Source organism: Dipteris shenzhenensis, chromosome 26 (assembly GCF_047967505.1).
Source record: "Dipteris shenzhenensis isolate YYH24624 ecotype China chromosome 26, Dip_SZ_1.0, whole genome shotgun sequence".
Classification (NCBI taxonomy): Eukaryota; Viridiplantae; Streptophyta; class Polypodiopsida; order Gleicheniales; family Dipteridaceae; genus Dipteris; species Dipteris shenzhenensis.
This window is the reverse complement of record NC_141621.1, coordinates 52,474,560-52,496,878: the sequence shown is the minus strand read 5'-3', so window position 1 is coordinate 52,496,878 and position 22,319 is coordinate 52,474,560. Positions and strand designations below refer to the sequence as shown.

Genomic DNA, 22,319 nt, shown 5'->3' with positions numbered 1-22,319 from the left:
ACTCTCCAAATCCGACCCTAAGTGGATACTCACATGAGAGCCATAGACATATCCTCTCTCTTCAATGTGGGGAGACAAACCATAGGAGTGACGATAGCACCTGTCAGACAACAGGCCACATCACGGAGACTACGAAGGAGGAGGGATGAACCAGATAGGTTGAGCGATAGCAGTATTATATCACTAAGTCCCTCTCTCAACGCCAAACCTCACCAGATCTTGAGCCACTTCTAGACGAGCTCCTCTTGTCTCTTCTCAATCGTCCAAATCGTGTTTGTCCCCATGGACAGCATACACAAGTCCAATCACTCAAGGCGGGTGGCTGAATGACAGACGACCGGGGGATTCCCCTTGGTGTTTGCTCCCCCTTTGTGGGTTTCCCTCGCAGCAATACCGTGATGTACTACTTTTATTTCAAGTTACAGGTATCAACGACCGGGGGATTCCCCTTGGTGTTTGCTCCCCCTTTGTGGGTTTCCCTCGCAGCAATACCGTGATGACTACTTTTATTTCAAGTTACAGGTATCACCCTTGGGTAAGAGAGCCCATTTTTAGTGCCCCCATCCTTAAGTTTCATTGTATCTAGTTTCTTTTCAGTCTCATAGACCCACACACCACACTCTTTCTCTCTCCATGGGCCTCGTCCCTCCCTCTCCATCCCTTTCGTCCTTCATATCTCCGGCACCAGCAAAGGTTAGCGAGGAGCGCCGCCAAATCATCAACCACCAACTGCCAACAATTCGAGTCACCAGCACCAACAAGTCTCCTAGGTCAACAAAGCGCCACCAACTTGTCAGCCACCAACTGCCAACAGTTCGAGTCACTTGAACCAGCAAGTCTCCTAGGTCGGGGAGAGGAGGGGCACAATCAGCCTTAGCCTATGCAAACTAGGCCCCAGGGAAGGGGGGGGGATCGCAATAGAGCAAACCCTAACCCCAGACTGAACTGAGTCCCTGGCTCAATCTGGGGTGTTAGATACAGCAAAAGGACACCCAAGTTATTCATAGGCCACCATGGAGTTTCCAAAGGTGAAGACTTTTGCCACAACCCCTATCTGTAAACCTTCCTACTTCGACGTCGCAGAGCAACACCCAATCCATACGCATTCATTACAAGCGGAGATTAGCTCAGACCCATAGGAGCACATATACTTCTACACCACAGTTAGAGAACAATGACAAGCAATAAATCATACAAGAAGTACTACAGATACACAGGAAAGCAGCACCTGCACCACAATTGGTAGCCAAAGTTCAAGATATGGTTACCAATCAGGTGCCCTTTTTGCCTGCTCTTGTACCTGGTTAGACGCAGAGCTATGACCAAGAGAAGTACTAGGACTACACCCTTGAGGGGCCGACAGCGCTCTATTGCTGACCTCATACCTCCACTGCCTCATCCATCCTGATGTCCTGCTGCTGATGATGATGATGTTGATGATGATGCTGAGATTGATATATAGTCAACTATCGACATGACTATGTTGTACTATGTTGTACTTAGGACCTAGTACTGCCATTTTGCAATTTTTGCATTCTGCATTGGTGTGAATGCTTGTTTAGTAGCTCCACTACCACAGCTCATTGTATCAGGTTTTTCACAGTCTCATAGACCCATCGGTCTTGCAAAGACTTTAATAAACTTTCTTTCTTTCTTTCTTTTCTCCATATACTTGACTTTTATTGATTTTATTGTCCATTGTTGCTGAGATTTCCTCTTTGATTGGCAAATGCTCGATATCTACACATTGGAGGACTACTTGAAGATTGGCATGAAAGGAGCCTGGCAGAAAAAATTGGTAGTATCATAGCAGCAACCCCTCAAACTGAACGGGATTTAAAGGACATTACCATTGTGGCTCCTATCCGGATATAAGCTAAAGTGGTGCTCAATGACAGGAAGGCAAGAACCAAGATTTTTATGTAGACAAATAAGCTGAGAGGTACCAAAGTATGGATATCAGAGGAGCTCATCCCAATTCAGCTCAAGATGAAGTCCACAAAATTGAACAAAGTGAAGGACGCTCACAAAGAAAGAAAATGGGCTGTCTACAGAGATGGAAAAGCACTTATCAAAGACTTTAAATTCAAACCCAAGGACTCTAAGTCTTAAACTGATGTAATACATGCCAATTATCTTATTTAGTAGAATGTAGCTAATCTATAATAACTTTTGGAGTGTGTTATATGCAGTCCCAAGAGACTCTTAATCTATAGCTGATGTTTGGTGTTTAACCTTTTTTTATTAGACGTTTATCTCTCTCTCTCTCTCTCTCTCTCTCTCTCTCTCTCTCTCTCTCTCACACACACACACACACACGCACATTTTCTTTTGGGGGGTGAAAATTTGATTTGCTTTATATTACAAAATCATCATCCCAGAACAGGATGATGAAAAATACATCAAGAGAAAACCTCAACATAATATAGATATACATCATGATCGACGTCTTTAGTCTACAAGAAATCATAGAAGGACTGCTGAAGAGAGTGCCTAAAATAAGGAAAAAGGGAAAAAGTAGGATCACCAAAGACTATGATTTCTATCCTTCCATATTGGTTCGAAGAGTGTCTTGAGATTTAGGCGAGTCCAAAGTGCCCAGTAGCGAACCCAAACAAAAAACAAATCAAAATCCTGTGTGGCTGGGTGTATGCCAAAGATTCACAAAGACTTTCCAAAGGTAGTACTTGGAAATCGATCTTGTAAGCACTGCCCCAGGAATCCCAAAAAATTATGAGTGTGGGACCAATGCCAAAGAAGATGAGGCACAGACTCCCGTGGAGCTAAACATCTGCGACAAACAGTCGGAGCAATATTCCTGCGCGCAAAAAGTTGTCCAGATGGAAAAACTCCCAATAAGACTCGCTACAAGAAGTCCTATTGTGGAAGTGGAATTTTAGAATTCCAAATCTAACTCAATCTCTTCCGCCACCACTTTGTTGTTCGATTCATTCGCCAAGTCTAATTCAACTTTTGAGAGATTCTTGCGTGCCAAAAGTTGTCCAGATGGAAAACTCCCAATAAGACTCGCTACAAGAAGTCCTATTGTCGAAGTGGAATTTTAGAATTCCAAATCTAACTCAATCTCTTCCGCCACCACTTTGTTGTTCGATTCATTCGCCAAGTCTGATTCAACTTTTGACAAACCCATGGTAGTCGAAAAAGCACTTTGTATAACGAAGAGACAGTAATATGTGACAGCCGTAAAGGGCGTGAAGATGACCCTAGAGAGGAAAAAGTCCAGTCTCGAAGACGGTCTTGAAGTTCCAAAGGTGGAATGGGCTGAAAAGGTTGAAGCATGCCAGTGATCGTTTGCCAAATAGGTCTGTAATGCATACCAAGGCCAAATTTTGCAGCAGCCTAAGGAAAAGAAAGGGGAAATGAATCATCCCGAATGACATCTGCAACTAAGTGCATCCCCTTTAAACTGAGAAAATATGAGCACCTAGGCTCCTTCACAGCCAATGGAGGGGCAAAAGCCTTTGACCAATCTATACTCTCAGCTCGGAGAGAGTTTCCTTGCAAGGAATCTCAACCATGCCATTCCAAATGAGAGAGGACATGCTTCCAGTCCAGTAACATGCTAGATACAAAGGGGCAACCTTTGATTTTGCCATCAACACAACCCATAATAAAATCCCATTGTGTAGGCTGCCAATATCCAAAAGCAGGAGTGGTGAGCTGTAACAGCAAACGGTGTATCATAGCAGCCCACTGTAGCATCATGTTCCCTTTCTGAGCAATGCTATGCACATGAATGTTCTGAATATTCAATCCCCCGTGCATTTTTGGCGAACAGAGATGCCTTAGTGAGAGTAATCTCAAACTCTTCTTGCCATGCGTTGACCACCAGAAAGATTCTAAGACAGTAGGCATAAAAGAAGAAAGTTCAGCCTTGCTGAACATTATCAGAGGCAAACACACACACACTTTTTTTTAGTGAAAATTCGGTTGCTTTATATTACAGGAGAGCTTCCCAAAAAGGGAAAGCTAGACAATACATCAACAAAAAATCTCAATATAAGAAAGATACACACACACACATTTTTTTTTTTTTGGGTGAAATCTTTGATTGATTACATTATATGAGTAGCAACCTCAAAACAAGGTGCTACAATTACATCAACTGAAAATTTCAGTATATGCCAAAAAGACCTCATGATCTATGCAGCGGGTCTACAGGCAATCAAAGAAAGATTGCTGCAGAGAACGCCTAAAAAAGCCAAATAGAGAGAAACACACACACACACACACACACACACTTTTTTTTTGGGTGAGAAACACACTTTGTTTTTTTTTTGTGAGAAGAAATATTTTATTTCTGTAAAATAATTACATTCATAGTTACTTCAAAAGTGGAGTAACTACTACTCAACTGAAAATCTCAATGTAAGATGTATATACATCATGAACAATCAAATGAGTCTGAAAGCAATCATACGATTGCTGCAGAGATCGTTTGAAAAAAACAAAAGATGGAAAAGTAGGATCACCAATAACTCTATGATTGCGGTCCATCCATAGAGTCCATAGTGCCCAGTAGCGCACCCAAACAAAAAATAAATCAAAACCCTATCTAGCTAGATGAAAACCAAACAACCAGAAGAACCTGCCAAATGTGACAGTAGAAAATCGCACTCGAAGCCCCTGTCGGATGAGAGCGAGGAAATCAGTAGTGTGTGGACAGTGCCAGAAGATGTGAAGCACAGATTCAACAGAGTGTAGACATCTGTGGCAACCAGTCGGAGCAATATGTCTATGCGCGAGTAACTGGCCAGATGGAAAAATGCCAAGTAGGACTCGCAAAAGGAAAAGCTGTTGTTGAAGAGAGACTTTATAATGCCAAAGGAGACGCAGCCGCTTTCGCCACCACTTTAGTCGGCGATCCATATGCCAAACAGAATTTACTCTGTCAGAAATCCAAGGCGGAAGTAATAACACTTTATACAGAGAAGGTACTGTGATATGTGAGAATGGTTGAAGCATTTCTGAAATTTGATGCCATAAAGAACGATAATGAGCTCCCAAACCATATTTGCTAGCAGCCATAGAAAAAGATAAAAGAGTGCCATCCTGAAGTGCCACAGAAAAAGATAAAAGAGTGCCACAGAAGAAATGCCTTTGAAAGATAGAAAATAAGAACGCATGGGTTCTTGTATAGCCGAAGAAGGGTGGAATACTTTGGACCAATAAATATTCTCAGCCTTCGAGGAATTTTCCGACAAAGAATCCCTGCCATTCCATTCTAAGTGGGATAAAATATGCTTCCAATCAAGAAGCAAACGAGTGACAAAAGGGCAACCTCTGATCTTGCCTTGAATAGAGCCAAATAAGAAATCCCACTGTGTAGGCTGCCAATGCCCAAAAGCAGAAGTATGAATATGCAACAAAAGAGAGCGGATCATGAAAGCCCAAGGCTGATCCTCTTGCATAAACTGCAACATCATTTTTCCCCTGTGAGCAAGTATATGCATTTGAATATTGAGTATGTTCAAACCCCCATGCATTTTTGGAGAGCAGAGACGATGCATAGAGAGTAGTCTGAGACTTTTCTTGCCATTTTTTGAATACCAGAAAATCTCCATGATAGCAGACATAAAAAAAACCAGATCTGTCTTAGTGAACATGATGAGAGGCAGATAGAATTGTATGTATGCTATCAAAATGGATTGCGTTATTCGCAAACGAACATGTAATGGCCAAGTTGCAAGCTTTCAATATTCAAGTTTTGCCCTCAACTTTGTGAGCATCCAATCAATTTGTTGAGAACGAGTGAGCCCCCAACCTAGAGGATAGCCAAGATGTCGAATCAATTGAGAAGTTGGAACAATTTCCCCAGGCCACAAAAGACTATGCCAGTTTTTAGCATGCAACGGCAATAATTTTGATTTCTGAAAATTGACACGAAGACCAGCAACCAAACCATATGTAAAAAGAGCCTGCATAATCATGGAGAGATCGCTCTGAGTATTTTTCGGGGTGAAGAAAGAATCATCGGCATATGCTTGAGCGATCATGCTACGGCTGCCAGGAATTTCCAATCCGTGTAACATGCCAGTGTCCAAAAGGTGGTCCATGTATTGAAGCATTGGATGAGTGGCTATGGCAAAAAGTAAAGCACTGAGGGGACATCCTTACCGAACAGAACAACCAAGAGTCCAGGTTGAAGAAATATCCCCTGATAGTATGCAGGCAGCTTTACTATCTTGATATAGCCAATTGATAACTTGCTGCATTTTTTTGCCAAAACCCAATGCCTGCAGAGTTGATGAAATAAAGTCCCACTTAACAGTATCAAAAGCTTTGGCAATATCAACTTGCAATAGCAAAACATCATGCTACATATATTTGGCATATTCGATTCCAACATAAGCATTAGCAATGTTATCTGTGATATGCTTACGAGGAACAAAACCATATTGCGCAGGATGCAACCCATCATGTAAATAGCCTTTTAGCCGATCAACAATCATTTTGGTAGTAACTTTGTAAATGACTGGCATACGGGTGATAGGTCTCCAATCAGCCAAAGATTCACAAATTTGCTCTTTTGGAAGCAGTTTAACAAGACCTCTCTTCCATGTGTCTGGCATTTTCTGATTTTGCCAAGCAAAATTCACCATATGCAGCAATGTATGCTTCAAAAGAGGCCAATATTCTAGAAAAAACTCAACTGCAATACCATCCCATCCTGGAGATTTCTATCTACCACAAGATTTGATTGCATCTGACAATTTCCTCTCAGTAAAGGGTTCCTCCAATTCCAAAGCTTGAGTAGTGGAAATAATAGGAGAAACATGCTGTAAAACTAAATTTCTTGCAGACAAAACCTGCTACGAGGGAGGATCTGCAGAACCAAATTGCTGAGAGAAATGATGTATACAAACAGAAGCAAGCTGTGACCGTGATGTAGTCCATGAACCATCAGGCAGAAGCACCCTGCAAATGTTTGTTTTTAATCTCTTCTGATGCAAGCTTTTAAAAAATTGTTTGGAAGAGCAGCCGTTATCTGTAAAAGCTCTTTGTCTTGCTCTAGTCTCCCATTTAGCCAATTCCCTGTGATCATTGATTTGAAGACAATGTCTAGCTTGGCATAGTATTGTTTGCTCATGCAAGGACAATGTACGAAGATGACTGAGTTCAGTGAGGTCTTGACAAGTCTATTTGGCCTAAGCAACAGTTTCCCTCAGAGTCTTCATGTAAGACTTGCCATAACCTCTAATTACAACTTGCATTTTGGAAACAAAAGAATCCCATGCAGTATCAATATCAGAGTGGCTCTGAGAAGACAGAGAGTGAGATGCTTCAGTGACCATGGTCTTGAAAACAACATGCTGCAAATAGCTATTGTTTACAATCAGATGTCGCCTTTGAGGCAATCTATCATCTAGCATATCATAAAAAGATAACCTCAACCATAAAGGTGCATGATCTGAATGCACAAAGGCATAGTCAATCCACATTTTGCAGGTAAAATCATCATTTTGTTGCGCAGCTACACTATACCAGCGATCCAGACGTGCCTGATAAGAAGAAAGGGCATTATGTTGGAAAGTGTATTCTAGTGACAAAGGCTGCAATTCCTTCCAAAGATCACCCAAATCAAGATGCATCAGTAATTGAGACCATGCATGCCTTTCAAGGATTAACATATGAGTATTTCCTGATGTATTGTCACCCTGTTGCGGAGCATTATTGAAATCCCCACATATAAAGGCATGATATCTCCATGGATATCGTTGCATGGCATCCCACATTGTAGTTCTATCCCGAGAAGATTGAGGTGCATAGACAGAAGCAAATTCAAACACCTCGCCTTGAATGATGCATTGAAGAATAATCCATCTGCCTTGATTGTCATTTAAAGCAATAACTGGCTGAAGCTCATGCTTGATCAGAAAGACTATACCTGAGAAAGAGTGCTTCCCAGCATAAAAGATATCATAGCCACAATAATGACCTGTCTTTCCTGCATAAGCATGTTGATTGTGCTCTTGTAATGCCACTATGTCAGGCTGAAATCTATTGATATACAACCACACAGATTTCCATTTCCTACTGTCACACATCCCCTGAACATTAAGTGTAAAGCATTTGATATGAGCAGTCATATTTACACATATTTATAGGAGAATAAGATCTATGTACAGCAGTAATCTTCAGGATGTCAACCCTGCATTTCTACCTCAGGGTCAGGGCCTCTTCCCTGAGAAGAAACATCAGCTTGAGGAGTGGACAGCAAAGCCGCAACCTCTTCTTCAGGGAAGAGGGTTCTACTAGCTGTCACTGCAGCCCATGTGATCCCAATTCCTGAATTGACCTCGGGAGAGTTTCCACTGGAAGATGCACCATTCCAAGTGCGAGGGGGTGGAGGTCGTCGAACAGAAATAACTTTTCTTGGACCTTGCCATCCATCAATTGGAGGTTTCTGTCCTTTTGCTGAGAGTTGAATGGCAGGAAGCAAAGGGGAAGAAGCAGTCCCATTTGAAACCACTCGAGCTTTTCCTTTATCCTGATTCACAAAAAACTATCTATTACCTTTATTTTTATTCCCAATAGAGGCAGGAGCATCCTTGGTGGGCATCTAAACAGGCAAAGTGGCAGGAGGCATTTTATGCTGACTCATTGGACACTGCGAAGCCATGTGCCCAAATTTTTTACATTCAAAGCAAGCCCCTGTAAATAACTCATTGGACACTCCGAAGCCATGTGCCCAAATTTTTTACATTCAAAGCAAGCTCCTGTAAATAATCCCCATTTCAATTTATAAAAAGCACTTCCCATGTCAACATTGTTCACCGTGACTGAATAAAACTCTGGTGTTGGATTATCAGTATCCCAGAGAATACAAAATCGATTTAAGTTGCCATTAGGCCGTGGTGGGCAAACCACTTTGCCTAAAGTTGCTGCAATTTTAGGCAAGAGTGAAGCCATACATTGCGGGAAGTCTACAACTTCAACCCAGACCGGACAGCGGTGTCGGATCAAAGCTTGAAAATCCCTTATGGAAGACCATGGCAAAACGTGCACCATTTGCTACCCAAAAAAGAGTGGCCAATGTTCCAAAAGCATTTGCCTGTGAATCTCATCTACCATAATGACCTCAAAAAAACCTCTGGCTACATAGTGTACCTTCCGAACAAACGAGCCAACCAGTGTGCGATCAACCAGTTACCTACCTCTACAGTAGGTGGCATCCGACCTGGGAAAAATAAAATAACTGCATTTTTGGCATATTCTCTAACTGGATCCACAATTTCATCCACTTCAACCATGGACCAACCAAGGGAACGGAGTCTTTCCACTCTTTCCTTGTGTTTGCAAATCCTTCATGCATGACATCATAAACCAGTTGTGCTTCAACAGAATCATGCATTGGGTCATGCTGACCTTCAGCCTGCTTTTGTTTTTTACATTGAACTGATCGATCCTTTTGAAAATTTTTTTCATAAGAGTATTCAGCCATGTCTTCGGAAGAGGATGGAACCCAAAAAGGGGGTACCTGTAAAGTGATAATAGAGAAAAAACAGTCCCAAACAAAAAACTGCCCATAGAGAAGAAAAAAATAGTGTATTTGCAAGGAGAATAAGGGAAAAGAGAGAGGTAGAAGACAAGTTCTGTAGAAGAAAAAGAGAAAAAAACCAGTAAAAGTTCCCAGATGAGCTATATTTCAGAAAAAGAGGGGAAAATCTAGCGATGGAAAGAGTACACAGGACCCAAAAACCCAAGAGCAGAGAAAGGGGATCAGAGTGTCTTCAGAAACCAGCATGTAAATGCAGTCCGTGAGCAAAACCCAGCTGATAGACGCAGGCCGTAAGTAAACCCGGTAGAATCAGCGACCCAGGAGCAAGAAAAAAGCCAGCAGCAGCAGCCTGGAGAAGGCGGACTGGGCCGTACAGGTCCGTACACCTGTACAGAACTGTACGGAACTGTGGCGGGCTGTACTGTTAATAAATGCTCCAAAACACCGCATTTTTGACACTGATGAGGCGCAGCAGGTAGCTGAAGCAAAAGGGCTGGTCTGGAAAGGCTAGGGAGCTGATGGGAGGGCTGGAGCAAGGTCTCTCTCTCTCTCTCTCTCACACACACACACATGTTTTGTGAGAAACACACACACTTTTTTTTTAGTAAAATCCAATGCATTGTATTTATATTCTCATAAATTTACAAGATGGGAAGTCTCCAAAATGGAGAGTATCCCAAAGATCACAAACATAAAAAGAAAAGCTCTATGCAAGAAGCATGTATATCACCCTCATGGCAGGCATCATATAAGGATTGCCGCAATGAGGCTCGGAAAGATTCATATGACTTGTGAATCTGGCGACCCAAGTACGCCAAATTATGCTCACTCCAGATTGTCCAAAGAGCCCAATATCTCACCCATGAGAGAAATAGTGAATAGTGAGACAAAGACCTCATAAATTTGCCAAATAACCAAAAATGTTTCCCAAATCTATGACTCGCGAAACGGAGCCGAAGATGATCTGAAATTCTCCCAAGGAGGTTCCTAGAACACAGGCAGTGCCAAAGCAAATGAGGGACAGTCTCTGAAGGAGCCTGACATCGTAAACATGTGGATGGTGCAATGTGACGTTTGGCAAGTGTGATTCCCACTGACAATGTGCCGGTCATGCATCTCCAAAGAAAAAGTCTTTGTTTCAAAGGCATTTTACACTTCCATGATATCCGGAGATTCTTCCGCCACCATGAGAGGGGCTTCCTGATATGCCACAGGCAGAGGAGTAGGATGAGAGCATGTAGCAGAGGGTTGCAATTGCCAATCCATAAGCCTATCTGTGCCAGCCACAGGAGGAACAGGTAGAAGAGGATGTAACAAATCAGCAATTTTCTTCCATATCGACCTATGATGCATTCCCAATGCATAAGAAGCAGTGGCCTGAGGAAAAGATAAGACATAGCCCTGATCATCTACCACATCATTTATGTATCTAATTCCCAATTTCATGAGATTATATGCCCGAACAGGTTCCTGTAAAGCAAGTGGAACGTCAAAGATGGCACTCCAATGAATACTTTCTTTCCTCATTGAGTTTGTCCCCAAGCCGTTATCGGGAGCCCATTTGACCTTAGAAAGTACTTGTTTCCAGTCAAGTATCAGAGCAATATAGAAAGGACTTGTTTCCAGGTATCTTTTTACAAATCTTCCAATGACAACCTCCCAATGATCAGTAGTTCAGTGTAGATGTCCTCATGTTGACACACATGGATGCTGTCATACAAGTCCATGGCTGTTGTTGACGGAAAAAGGTATGGAGCATAGTCGCCTTCCTTGCAAGTACACACACACACATACACACACACACACACACACACACACATGCACACATAGAGATAAACACACTTCTTAGGTTTTTGATGTGCCTGCATAAATTCAGGAAAGGTCAAAACATCAATCACCAAATAGGCATGAAAAACCAACCTCAAGATACAAAAAGCACAAAGAAATAGAAAAAACTATAGACTTAGGAGAAGCGTACTCAAAGCGAAAATTGATGGATAAATGGTAGAGTGAATAAGCCAAAATTCAACCACTACATGAAACATATTAACTATAGCAATAAAGCCTGCTAGACTGCAATGCCTTCAACACATAGGTAGGAACAGATGCACACACAAAGTGAAATTGTTGCAAATGAATGCCAACACTGGCTACAATGGATGCACCAAATGCAACAAACCAAGCTGCAAAATGAATAGTGAGCAAAACATATAGCAAACCCTAGCTAAGGAGGTGAGGTGTTGGATGAACAAACACAAACACAAACACGTCAAATATATTTTTACGAAGTGTAATCAAAGAGCAGGGTGCATGTAAACTTTGTTTCCTCCAAAAATTTAGCACTTTGCAAAGAATGAAGAGAATCTAAAGGACTTGAATAAAGGTAGTAAATTCCCCCCCCCCCCCCCCCCTAAAGCCCTCTCCTTTTCAGCCTATCCCTCCCCCCCTTCCTAGCCTCTTTTAGCCTCTCCCTCTGCCTTCTTCCTCTTCTAGCCTCTCTCTCCGACTCTCCTCTGCCTTCACCCTCTTCTCTATCCTAAGTAGCTTTTCAGTCAGACGGAGCTCAATAGTGTATCCGCCAGCAGTTGGCTCCTCTCAGATATTAGCGACTTTTATCACTCAGTTGCTCGGTTCATGAGAGGTCAGATCCTCAGGCAAGAGATAGGTATCCGCCAGCAGTTGGCTCCTCTTCAAAGGAAAGAGCAAAAGAGGCCTACAGATGCTTCAGTTCACGAGTGCCTTGCTACAGCAAGGGCTCAGCAGCAATCATTGTTAGATCAGAGAGAAGAGCATGCCTTTCATGCCAGGGAGTCATTTTGAACTCAGACGGGAGGTACAGTCAACAAGCAGTTTCTCTCTACTCTTGGCCCCAGACATAGTAGGGAGAGTGTTTCACAGCTTGCTGACTCAGATGGAGTTTTACATACACATCCAAATACCGTCTTGCAGGTTGCCACAGATTTCTGTGCCTCCCTTCTTATAGCAGATCTTGGCACTCTGGCCAAAGATGATGCTTAAGTTGTTATATTTGGCAGCACTTACCTATGTTGGTGACTAGAGATATGATAGTCTCACTTGACTGCTCTCTCTGTCCTTCACAAGGGCAAGTGCCCTAGTTCAGATGGGCTTACACCCTCTTTCTTTATTTCATTTTGGGATCAGATTGGGGATCACATTACATCAGCCCTGCAGGGCGTTTGGGACTCGAGTGAGATGCCAGACTTACTAAGGGCCTCATTCATCTTATCCCAAAAGGGGGTTGCAGGAATTTAGTGTCTCAGTGGAGACCGATCACTTTGTTGGGCACTTTGTACAAAATCCTAGCAAAAGCAATCAGCCTACGTCTGCATCCCTTTCTTCCAAAGATTATACATGATGCGCAGACGGGATTTGTGCATGGCAAGAGCATCTTCGATAATATTTTCTCGTTTGGGAGGCTTCTGAATGGGCCATGCATAATGGCCATAGGCTTGCCATTCTACTCTCGGACTTTGAGAAAGCTTATGACAGAGGAGACTCGGGTTTTCTAGAGGGTACCCTCGCTCGCTTTGGATTCACATATGCATGGAGAGGGGTGTCAACTCTCTACAGATCAGCCCATAGCCAGGTTCTCATTGGTGGAGTCAGGGACACAGATTTCAGATTACCAGATCGGTCTGTCAGGGATGCCCTTTAGCCCCCCTTCTCTTTTTATTTGTGGCCGAAGCTATGAGCTAATACCTTAGAGCTCAAGCTGATATAATAGGGCTGAGTCTTCCGTTGAGGCAGGAGGATGAGCTTTTGGATAGTGAGTTGGCAGATGATACAGCTGTTGTTTTGAATGCCACACCGTAGACACTAACCTCTTTCAGAACAGACTTGGATTTGTTTTGCATTGCAACAGGGACCCATATTAATTGGAACAAATCCAATGGCTTTACGATTAGTGATGAGGACACTCCAGACTAGGGTTGGGGTGTGCATCTCTCCAGCACAGCAATTTACTCCCTTGTTGGAGACCATCAGGAGGAAACTTATTTTTTGGAGTTCTGCCAAACTTCCAGAGTGGTAGTTGTGAACCAAGTATTATTGGCTACTGCTTGGTTTGTTTTCTCTTGTTGGTGCAAAACTAGAGGTTGTATATCTCAGCTCATGAGACCTGTCAGGAACTTTCTTTGGAGTGGGTTTGATGGCACCTCAAACGTTGTAGCCAAGGTGGCTTGGGAGACCCTCATTCTCCCCACAAGGGCAGGAGGTCTCAATATTATTAATCCGAATTTGCAGTGTATGGCCTTGCTCTGAAATTCAATCTTGTGCACCTTCTCACGGGGGAGATTGGATGGACAGCGCGAGATGGATTTTTACTTCAACCCATCTTAGATCTCCCTCTTCCCCTCTCATGGCAACCATTCTAGAGCTTAGGGCAGCTTCGGAGACACTCTTCGGAGAGTTACACCCTCCTCTCGCGAAGAAATAGACATGCAACCAGTTATGTGGAATGAATCCATATTGGATGAGCATGGCAGATCACTAGGAGTGTCACATTATATGCAGTGGTCTAGATGGGAGAGGGGAGTTGCTTCCACAGTAGGTGCCTGGAAGGCTTTTAGATAGCTTCTAGAGGATCAGAGACTCTTATCAATTGGCCACCTCAGAGGGAGTGCAATCAAGATGCAGCAGATAGAGGCAACCATACCAACACAGTGGATACATACAGATGATTTGCCAATCACAGAGTCCACTTAATTGGGAGATTTTACGGGCACGGGTGTTCCCTTACAGGTCATTGCCTTACGGAATGCACATGAGGAGATCCTTGTCTTTGATGTTCAATCGGGAGGCAGACTTCTCAGATCTTCAGATGATATTCTTTTAGAGGTTGCCTTCCAGTCTGTTAGAATTGCAAGTCACATGGAATGGGGCACACACTCACAGTGGTATCTTGCTCCTGACCCTGTTCTCCTGGCACTTGAGTCTTGGAGACTCTGGTTATATGGTGGTTCTCCCATCAAGTTCTTGCAGTGGGACTTGGGGAAGTGGGAATGGATTGATGAAGGACACCAGCAGAAGATCATCTCCTTCTTTCATTACGCAGTCAAAAATGCCAGGAGATTTCAGCTTAGCAATAGAGGTTGGAGGCCCTCCAGAGCTCCTCATTAGGATAATTTTCATATTTCTGCAGAGATGCAAAAAACCTTTTGGAGGAGGCTCTAGAAATCCCTCAAAAATAAAAAGATCACTCTTTCTTTTGGCTTTCTATTCATGGAGGGATTGCAGTGAACTTGTGGAGATCCAGGTTCGGGGCTAACAATACTTGTCCTCAATGCCACGCAGCAGTTGAGTCAACATTGCCTTTGGGAGTGCAGACAGGCAAGGACGATCTGGAAGGGTGTTGCCAGGATTCTTATCATATTTCATAAAATACCCTTCTTCATGACCTGGGGATCAGTGGCATGGTTATCTCTTACTGTCTCTCAAGTGTTTTTCGAGGGACATGACTTAGACTCATCCTTCATTATACAACGACACTCTGTGGATATACTTTACAAGTATTGTACAATCACCTTCACGATGTCAATGATACTATTTCTACTCTTAGCACATTTTTTGTCGATGCTTGAAATACACACCCGCAAGACCATCTACAATCCTAGTGCCTTGTGCGTATTATAGTGGGACCCTGGTGAGCGGGAATGGATTGATGCAAGGCACTGAGAGAAGAGCCTCCCTCTCTTTCGATACATGGTTATTAATACCAAGAGTTTTCAGCTCAGCCTAAGAGACTGGAAGCCTACCAGAGCTCCTCATTGGGAGAATTTTCATATTTTTGCTAATTTGCATAAATCCTTTTGGAAGAGACTCTAGAAATCCTCTAGAATAGAAAATTCACTCCTCTTTGGCTTTCTATTCATGGAGAGATTGCATTGAACCAGTGGATGTCCAGGCTTTGACCCTACGTTCGTTTCTGCCTCTCTACTGAGGAGCCTATCCAGCATTGCTTATGGGACTGCAAACAGGGGGGGATCATTTGGAAGAGGATTGCTAGATTATTGAGCACCTTTATGCATTCTCCTTCCCTCATGACCTGGGGCACGTAGCGTGGCACTCTCTTTTGAGGCCTCGTGAGTTTTATGAGAGACATGACTCTTCTTGGGCTCTTTCGATTTGACAACATTATGTGGAGTCATGCTCTCTAGATGGCTCTCCATATAGACCCCCACATGCCTTTGTGGACACATCATAGGAGATTCTGGTGAGCATATTAGTGTGACATATTTGAAGATCCAGGTGCACAAAATGGCATTTTCAGCCTCAAACTTGGATTTTCTCTAGCTCTCTTATAGGAGTTTGATTTTTCCCTATTAGGGTGTATGTACGCCTCGCATGATGTACCTTTCCCTTGAGATTTGCTCTCGGAGTTTCTTTCATACTTAATAGAAGTCTTTTCTTTTCTTTTGGGGGGGGGGGGGGGGGGGGAGAGGGGGGAACAAAGGCTCATACACATCCTTAACCTTGACATTGCATTACTTTCACATATACTCAATAAACGAACAAATAATTTCTTTTTTTAGTCTTCCAAAAGCTTCTACTTGCAAAAGAGCATGGAGAAGTAATATATACTTTCATAAGACTGGAATATATCCAATGTTTTAAATTAAAAAATTTCATAAAACAAGTCAAAGAACAAAGGAAAGAAGGGAGTTTGTGAGCAACTTCAAACAAAATGATAAAAAATTATTTATATTTCTTTGAAAAAATCCGAGTAACCAAACGCTACGCCTATGTTCTCATCAGCTACTGAATGTCAGATAAGACAAAGAATTCTCCTATTATAATACCGGCTTGTACACGAGTCTTGCTCCCGTTTTTTGTGCAACATCTACTACCTGTCATTAAGCAAATTTAAAATAGCTGTAACTATATGCTTCAAAACCCCATTCACGTAAAAAAACGTATATGATAATTTCTCACATTTCAACAAGATAAACAGATGAGCATATAGGTTTTAAAAAGTTTCTACAAGGCAACGTTTTTCTTTCTCTTTTAATTGTAAGCTATGTGCATCTTGCACTTCCCCTAAATATCACAAATTACCTGAAGGGACGCCAAGAATGACCAGGGACTGCTGAAGTCATGGTAGAATACAAGTGTGTAAGGTTTCTCTCCACATGCGGGCCTGCATGAGGACAATATTCCGCATATTGAACTGTTCAGCCTCAGACCCATTGCCTCAACATAACTATCAAAATGCTCAACTTGATGTTTGATCAAGATTCGATGCCATCCCAATCTCGTGAAATGGAAAAACTTAAAACAAAAGAATTACTCTACCTTAAAATCCGTCTGGGGCAGGCTGCAATCCTGCCAAGTGCTTTCTCCACCAAAAAAAGGCGATCCTGAATTGGTAGGAATAGACACATTGTAGAAGAATTCAGCCAGTAGAATTCCTACACACCTCAACCGCATCACCTCTAAGATGTGCAGCTAATATTTATTTGAATCTGACGAGAACGCCATGGTATTAGTTGGTATGAGTCCCCCCTCCTTTTGTAGACTTTCTTTTTTGTTTTTTGTAAAAAACAACTTCATTCTACAAAATTTGAGTGTGGAGTGAGACTTCTACATATGGATGGCACTTTTCAGATCATAACATACTTCATTGAGCCCGGCAATATGGTCAGAACAGAAAATTTGATAATTAATTGCACATTGATAAGCTACTAACTACATAAAAATGCCGATTGAAGTGCACAAACTTTGAAGCTGCAACATTGAGAAAATACATATTTGTTTGTATTATGGCTATCACCATCTATATTTCAAGTTTAATTACTGTATTTATAACTAATTTTCCCTTTTAAAGGTGAACAACTATATCTAATTTTTAAATTTCCTTGCATCTTTACTCATTTTTAAAGTTTTCAAGAGCAGCTGATGATTATAACCATAGGATTGGATACAACTTGCAGCTTTCTGGCTCACCTACTAAATGGAATACTTCAGGGAAACAGTGGAAATAAAAATGAATCATTGCTCATGGTCAACTCCCTTTTTCAGAGACAAAAGAGACATACCTGACCCCAATAAAACCGACCCCTTACAATGAAGCATGGAACTCCAAAGGCCCCAATATTAGCTATTCGCACCTGCAGACATTTTCACATGTGAAAGTATGCCAGTACATCTTGTTTTTTGTTTCATTTGATTGCAACTTAAGTCTTTTGTTAGTACCAAATCAAATTTGCTTTCAAGATTAATTTCGGTATTAAAAAAACCAGGAACACAACAGATATATACATTTCAAACTGTGCTGTCATGTCTCACTAGCAAATCAAGATTTTAAGTAGCTTGACTTCTACTAAAGGCTTACATACACACATTGGATTTTGTATATAGCATGCACAATATATATAAGGACCTCTAGTGTCACTAACAATCTTAGAAAGAGAGTGGGCACTCCATAAACACAGAGAAATGAGAAGACGGCCAAGATCCAAGTACCAGGCTGAATCTGAGCCATGCTCCATGAAACCTACAATCCTGACTGGCTGGAAAGGAAAAAGGAGCAGAAAATCCTCTATGGATCCAAACAGCCTGCCTCCCTCAAGAACATAAAAAACAATGGCATCTCCATCTGCACTGTGGAAAGCGATAACCTGTAGTGGAATGCCAGTCCTGGTAAACGCACCCATCCAAGTGGAACAAGTAATAGGCATATGATCTGTGTCAACCCAATCCACTGGTAAGACTGCACTCCCTCTGAGATGACTTACCATCTGCAATTGTTTATCCTTTGGAAGCTTTTTGAAAGCTTTCCGAGGTTCTGTAATGTCTCCCATGTTGCATCCTCCTCAACACGATCCTTCCACTTGATCTTGTATTTCGTGATAGTTCTATTACGAATCTGTCTTTCACGAAATTTAAGAATACACTTAGGTTCGTGTGGAATAAAAGTCAAATCGGTAACTTCTATTATTTCTTGAGGAGAAACAAGTTGATCATCCGCACCCAATACTTCTTTCAGTCTGCTGACATGAAAGACTGGATGTACTTTAACATCAGGAGGCAATTCTAGTCGATATGCAACTGGTCCAATTCTTTTAATAACCTTGAATGGACCACAGTATCTGGGGGATAACTTCGGAACCAAACTAGTACTTAGGCTCTTGGATTCCTTGGGAATTCTCAAATATACCATCGTTCCTTCAAGAACTCTCTAGGTGAACGATGTCTATTAGCATAAAATCTGTCCCGATCTTGGGCACTTCTAATAGACTCCTTGGCAAACTGCAACATTTCCTGCATGTCTAGCAAGAAGGTCTTTGCCGCATCATTTTGGATTCCCTTTAACCCAACCATAACCGGTGACTTAGGTTGAAACCCGTACATAAGCATAAAAGGACTGTAACCTGTACTTGAATGCTTTGCACTGTTATAAGCAAATTCTATCATAGGTAGATAATCCTCCCATGAAGACTGTCTCTTAGAAACATATGCCTGAAGCATATCTTCAACCAATTGGTTGACCTTCTTTATACTACCATCAGTTTGTGCAATTAACAAGAAATGAATGTACATGACATTAGACTCCAAAAAGGAGCCTAATGGAAGAACTCAAAAACAGTCAGAAAACACTTCAAGACTAGTAGCATCCAAGTCCCTCGCAGCACAACTATCATAAAAAGATTGCTTGAGGGACATTCTGAAGAAAGCATATGCCTAAGGAAATTGTTGTTCCATCCTAGAATGCAATCTCTGTGTCCAAATAGTCCATAGTACCCAGAAACGAGCCCAGTGAAAGAAAAGGAGGAAGGGAGACATCAGAGATGAGAAGCATCCAAACATCCAGAAGAGTTTTCTGAATCTGATAGAGGGAAACCGAAGCCGCAGCAAATGAGAGACATGAGTGATCAATATCCGAGAGTGCGGGCAAGACCATAACAAATGGATAACTGTCTCACGGTGATGAGAGCAACGGGGGCAGGAAGAGGAAGCAATATGACGTGCTGCCAATTTCGCCCCAATGGAAAAAGCTCCCACTATACATCTCCAAAAGAAAAGCCTCTGTTTCAATGGAAATTTAGCTTTCCAAATTTTCTTGAGTTGTGATTGCCACCAAGATAAAGGCCTATCCAAATTCCAAAGAGTGTTGGCATGCTTATCAATCCATGGCGGTGGAAGAAGAAATCTGTAGACCATCGAGGAGGCCAGATTATGCATTGAAAGTGAACAGGTAGCACGAGATAAGAAAGTCAGATTCCAGTCCAGTAATCTGTCCTGTACAAACAGTGGAGAAACAGGAACAAATGGCTGCAACATAGTTGTAAGTATTCTCTAAATGGGCCTATGATGCAGACCCAAGGGGAATGTCCTGCAAGCTTGTGGAAATGAAAGCACATAACCATGTTGGTCCACAACATCTCCGACAAATCTTATGCCCAATTTCATAAGATTATATGCTTTAATAGGTGCCTGTAAAGCAAGAGGCGATTCAAAAACCTTGCTCCAATGGATGCTTTTCAAGCGAAGAGAATTACCGTGATGGAAAGAAGCACCTGACCATTTAGCATAAGAGAGAATTCTCTTCCAATCATGAATAAAAGCAGTAGAAACAGGACTACCAGAAATTTTCCCCTAAAATGTGGTCATGACTGCTTCCCAGTGATCTGTAATCCAATGCCCATATGCATGGGACGTCATGTTTCCACACATAGCTGCTAACATAATAGCCCATGGCTGTTTTTGCTGAAAAAATTCAGCAATCATAGTGCTCTTTCTTGCCAACATATGAAACTGAAGATTGAGAATATTCAGTCCCCCATGAGTCTTAGGTGAACAAACAGACTGCATGGGAAGAAGTCGCAAAGCTTTTTTGTGAGATTTGCTTTTCCAAAATATCTCCATTGCCTGGGACATATAGGAAGCCAAATGCTTAAATGACCAGGGAAGAAGAGGCAAATAAAATTGCACATATGCCATAATGATGGACTGTACTATTCGAAGTCAAACATATAGAGGCCAAGTGGACAAATGCCAGTATTCCAGCTTCTTGTTAATCTTTTGAAGCACCCATTTGAGCTGTTGTTGAGGGGTAATATTCCAGCCAATGGGATACCCTAAATGCCTCACAATAGTATGGGAAGAAATAATGTGGCCTAGCCAAAGAAGTGCATGCCAATCAGCTTCTTTCAATGCTAGAAGATTTGATTTATGAAAGTTAATATGCAGTCTCGCAGCTGTGCCAAAATCATTCAGAGTATGCATCAAATGAGAGAGGTCACTTTGAGAATTCCTGGGCATGAAATATGAATCATCAGCATATGCCTGTGCAAGAAATGACTGTGCCCCTGGAATTTGCAAGCCATGAAGCTGCCCTGTATCTGCAAGATGGTCCATATGCAACAATAACAGATGAGTAGCAATGGCATACAGTAGCGAACTAAGAGGGCAACCCTGTCTCACTGAGCGGGTCATAGTCCAGGTTCTTGACAACCCACCACCAAGCAAACACTGTGCAGTGGCATGAGAATAGAACCAGTAAATAATATGGACCAGCCGAGGGCCAAATCCCAATTTATGCATAGTCTGAGAAATAAAATCCCAATGGACAAACATACACAAATATGTATGTACATATGTACACACATACACACAATTACATATATATCCCTCAAAGTGCATCTGTCACCCACAAAATTTACAGAATGACCTTGCTTTGCAATAGAAAGAAAGAAAGAAAGAAATTTTATTAAAGTCTTCGGAAGACTGATGGGTCTATGAGACTGTGAAAATCCTAGTACAAACGAGCTATGAGGGTGAAGCTACTAAATGAGCATTCACACCAATGCAGAATGCAAAAAATGCAAAATGGTAGTACTAAGTACTAAGTACAACATAGTCATGTCAATAGTCAACTACATATCAATCTCATCATCATCATCAGGACATCAGGGTGGATGAGGCAATGGAGGCATGAGATTGGCGATAGAGTGTTGTCGGCCACTCACGGGTGCAGCCCTGTGACGTCTCCTAGTCATAGCTTTGCGCTGGCCGGGCTCCGACTCTAAACAAGGAGGGGATATCCCCAAGTGTTATCTGCGCGCCAACCCTTTGTCTGAGATGTCGAGTCACTGGCTATGGGTCACGATCATGTCGAGGCCTTGTCTCGTGGGGGTCCATGTGATCTAGCAGGAAGAACTCCGTGATAGAGCTCTGAGAGGGATCTGCCAAGGAAGAAGTCTGCTCCTCTCTCATGGATCAAAGTATCCTCTTGCGGTGCATGACTACCTCATAAATGAAGCTTGCCAAGCATCTTTGGTCTGGATAGGAGAGGAATCGGGACAAAACCCCATAGCTATCTCTAAAGAGGCAGTAGAAACGCCATCGGATCTCATAGTAAACAGGACACATGAAGATGAAGTGCTCATCCGTCTCAACCTCTTGCATGTCACATAATATGCATATGTGCCTCTCCCTAGGTCAACGCTCTGCTCTGCCGTTCTCGATACGAAGTCTATGTGAAGAGACCTGGAACTACCCAATAGAGATCCTCAGTGAGTGGGGTAATTGGATATGCGTGTATCATGGTGGGTCAATGAAACCCTTCTCTGTGATATGTAAGCAGTGATCTCTGTAAAAGCTAAGCTTCACTAGAAGTTAGCTCAGTCCCAGCCAGGTCCAGAATGTGTGTAGCTATAACAGATCCTCATGGATTACCTAGTTGACCTCGTGTGATAGGAGGGGAGAAAACGAAGTGTCCATATTGTACTGAAAGGGAGGGAGTCTATCCATGTGGAGCCCCACTCGCTCAAACCAT

General features: G+C 42.3%; 1 protein-coding gene across 5 annotated transcripts in view; it reads right to left on the bottom strand.

Moving 5' to 3' along the window:
• Positions 1–22,319, bottom strand: part of LOC147885262 (uncharacterized) — a 123,802-nt gene that overhangs the window by 64,160 nt on the left and 37,323 nt on the right. For all 5 annotated transcript variants that reach the window (XM_087397654.1, XM_087397655.1, XM_087397657.1 and 2 more), the window contains exons 5-8: positions 17,578–17,649; positions 16,835–16,899; positions 16,598–16,679; positions 16,342–16,389 (exon numbers count right to left, since the gene is read on the bottom strand). In XM_087397654.1, coding sequence (XP_087253780.1) covers positions 16,342–16,389; positions 16,598–16,679; positions 16,835–16,899; positions 17,578–17,649 — 267 coding nt within the window. The remainder of the gene's footprint in view (positions 1–16,341; positions 16,390–16,597; positions 16,680–16,834; positions 16,900–17,577; positions 17,650–22,319) is intronic.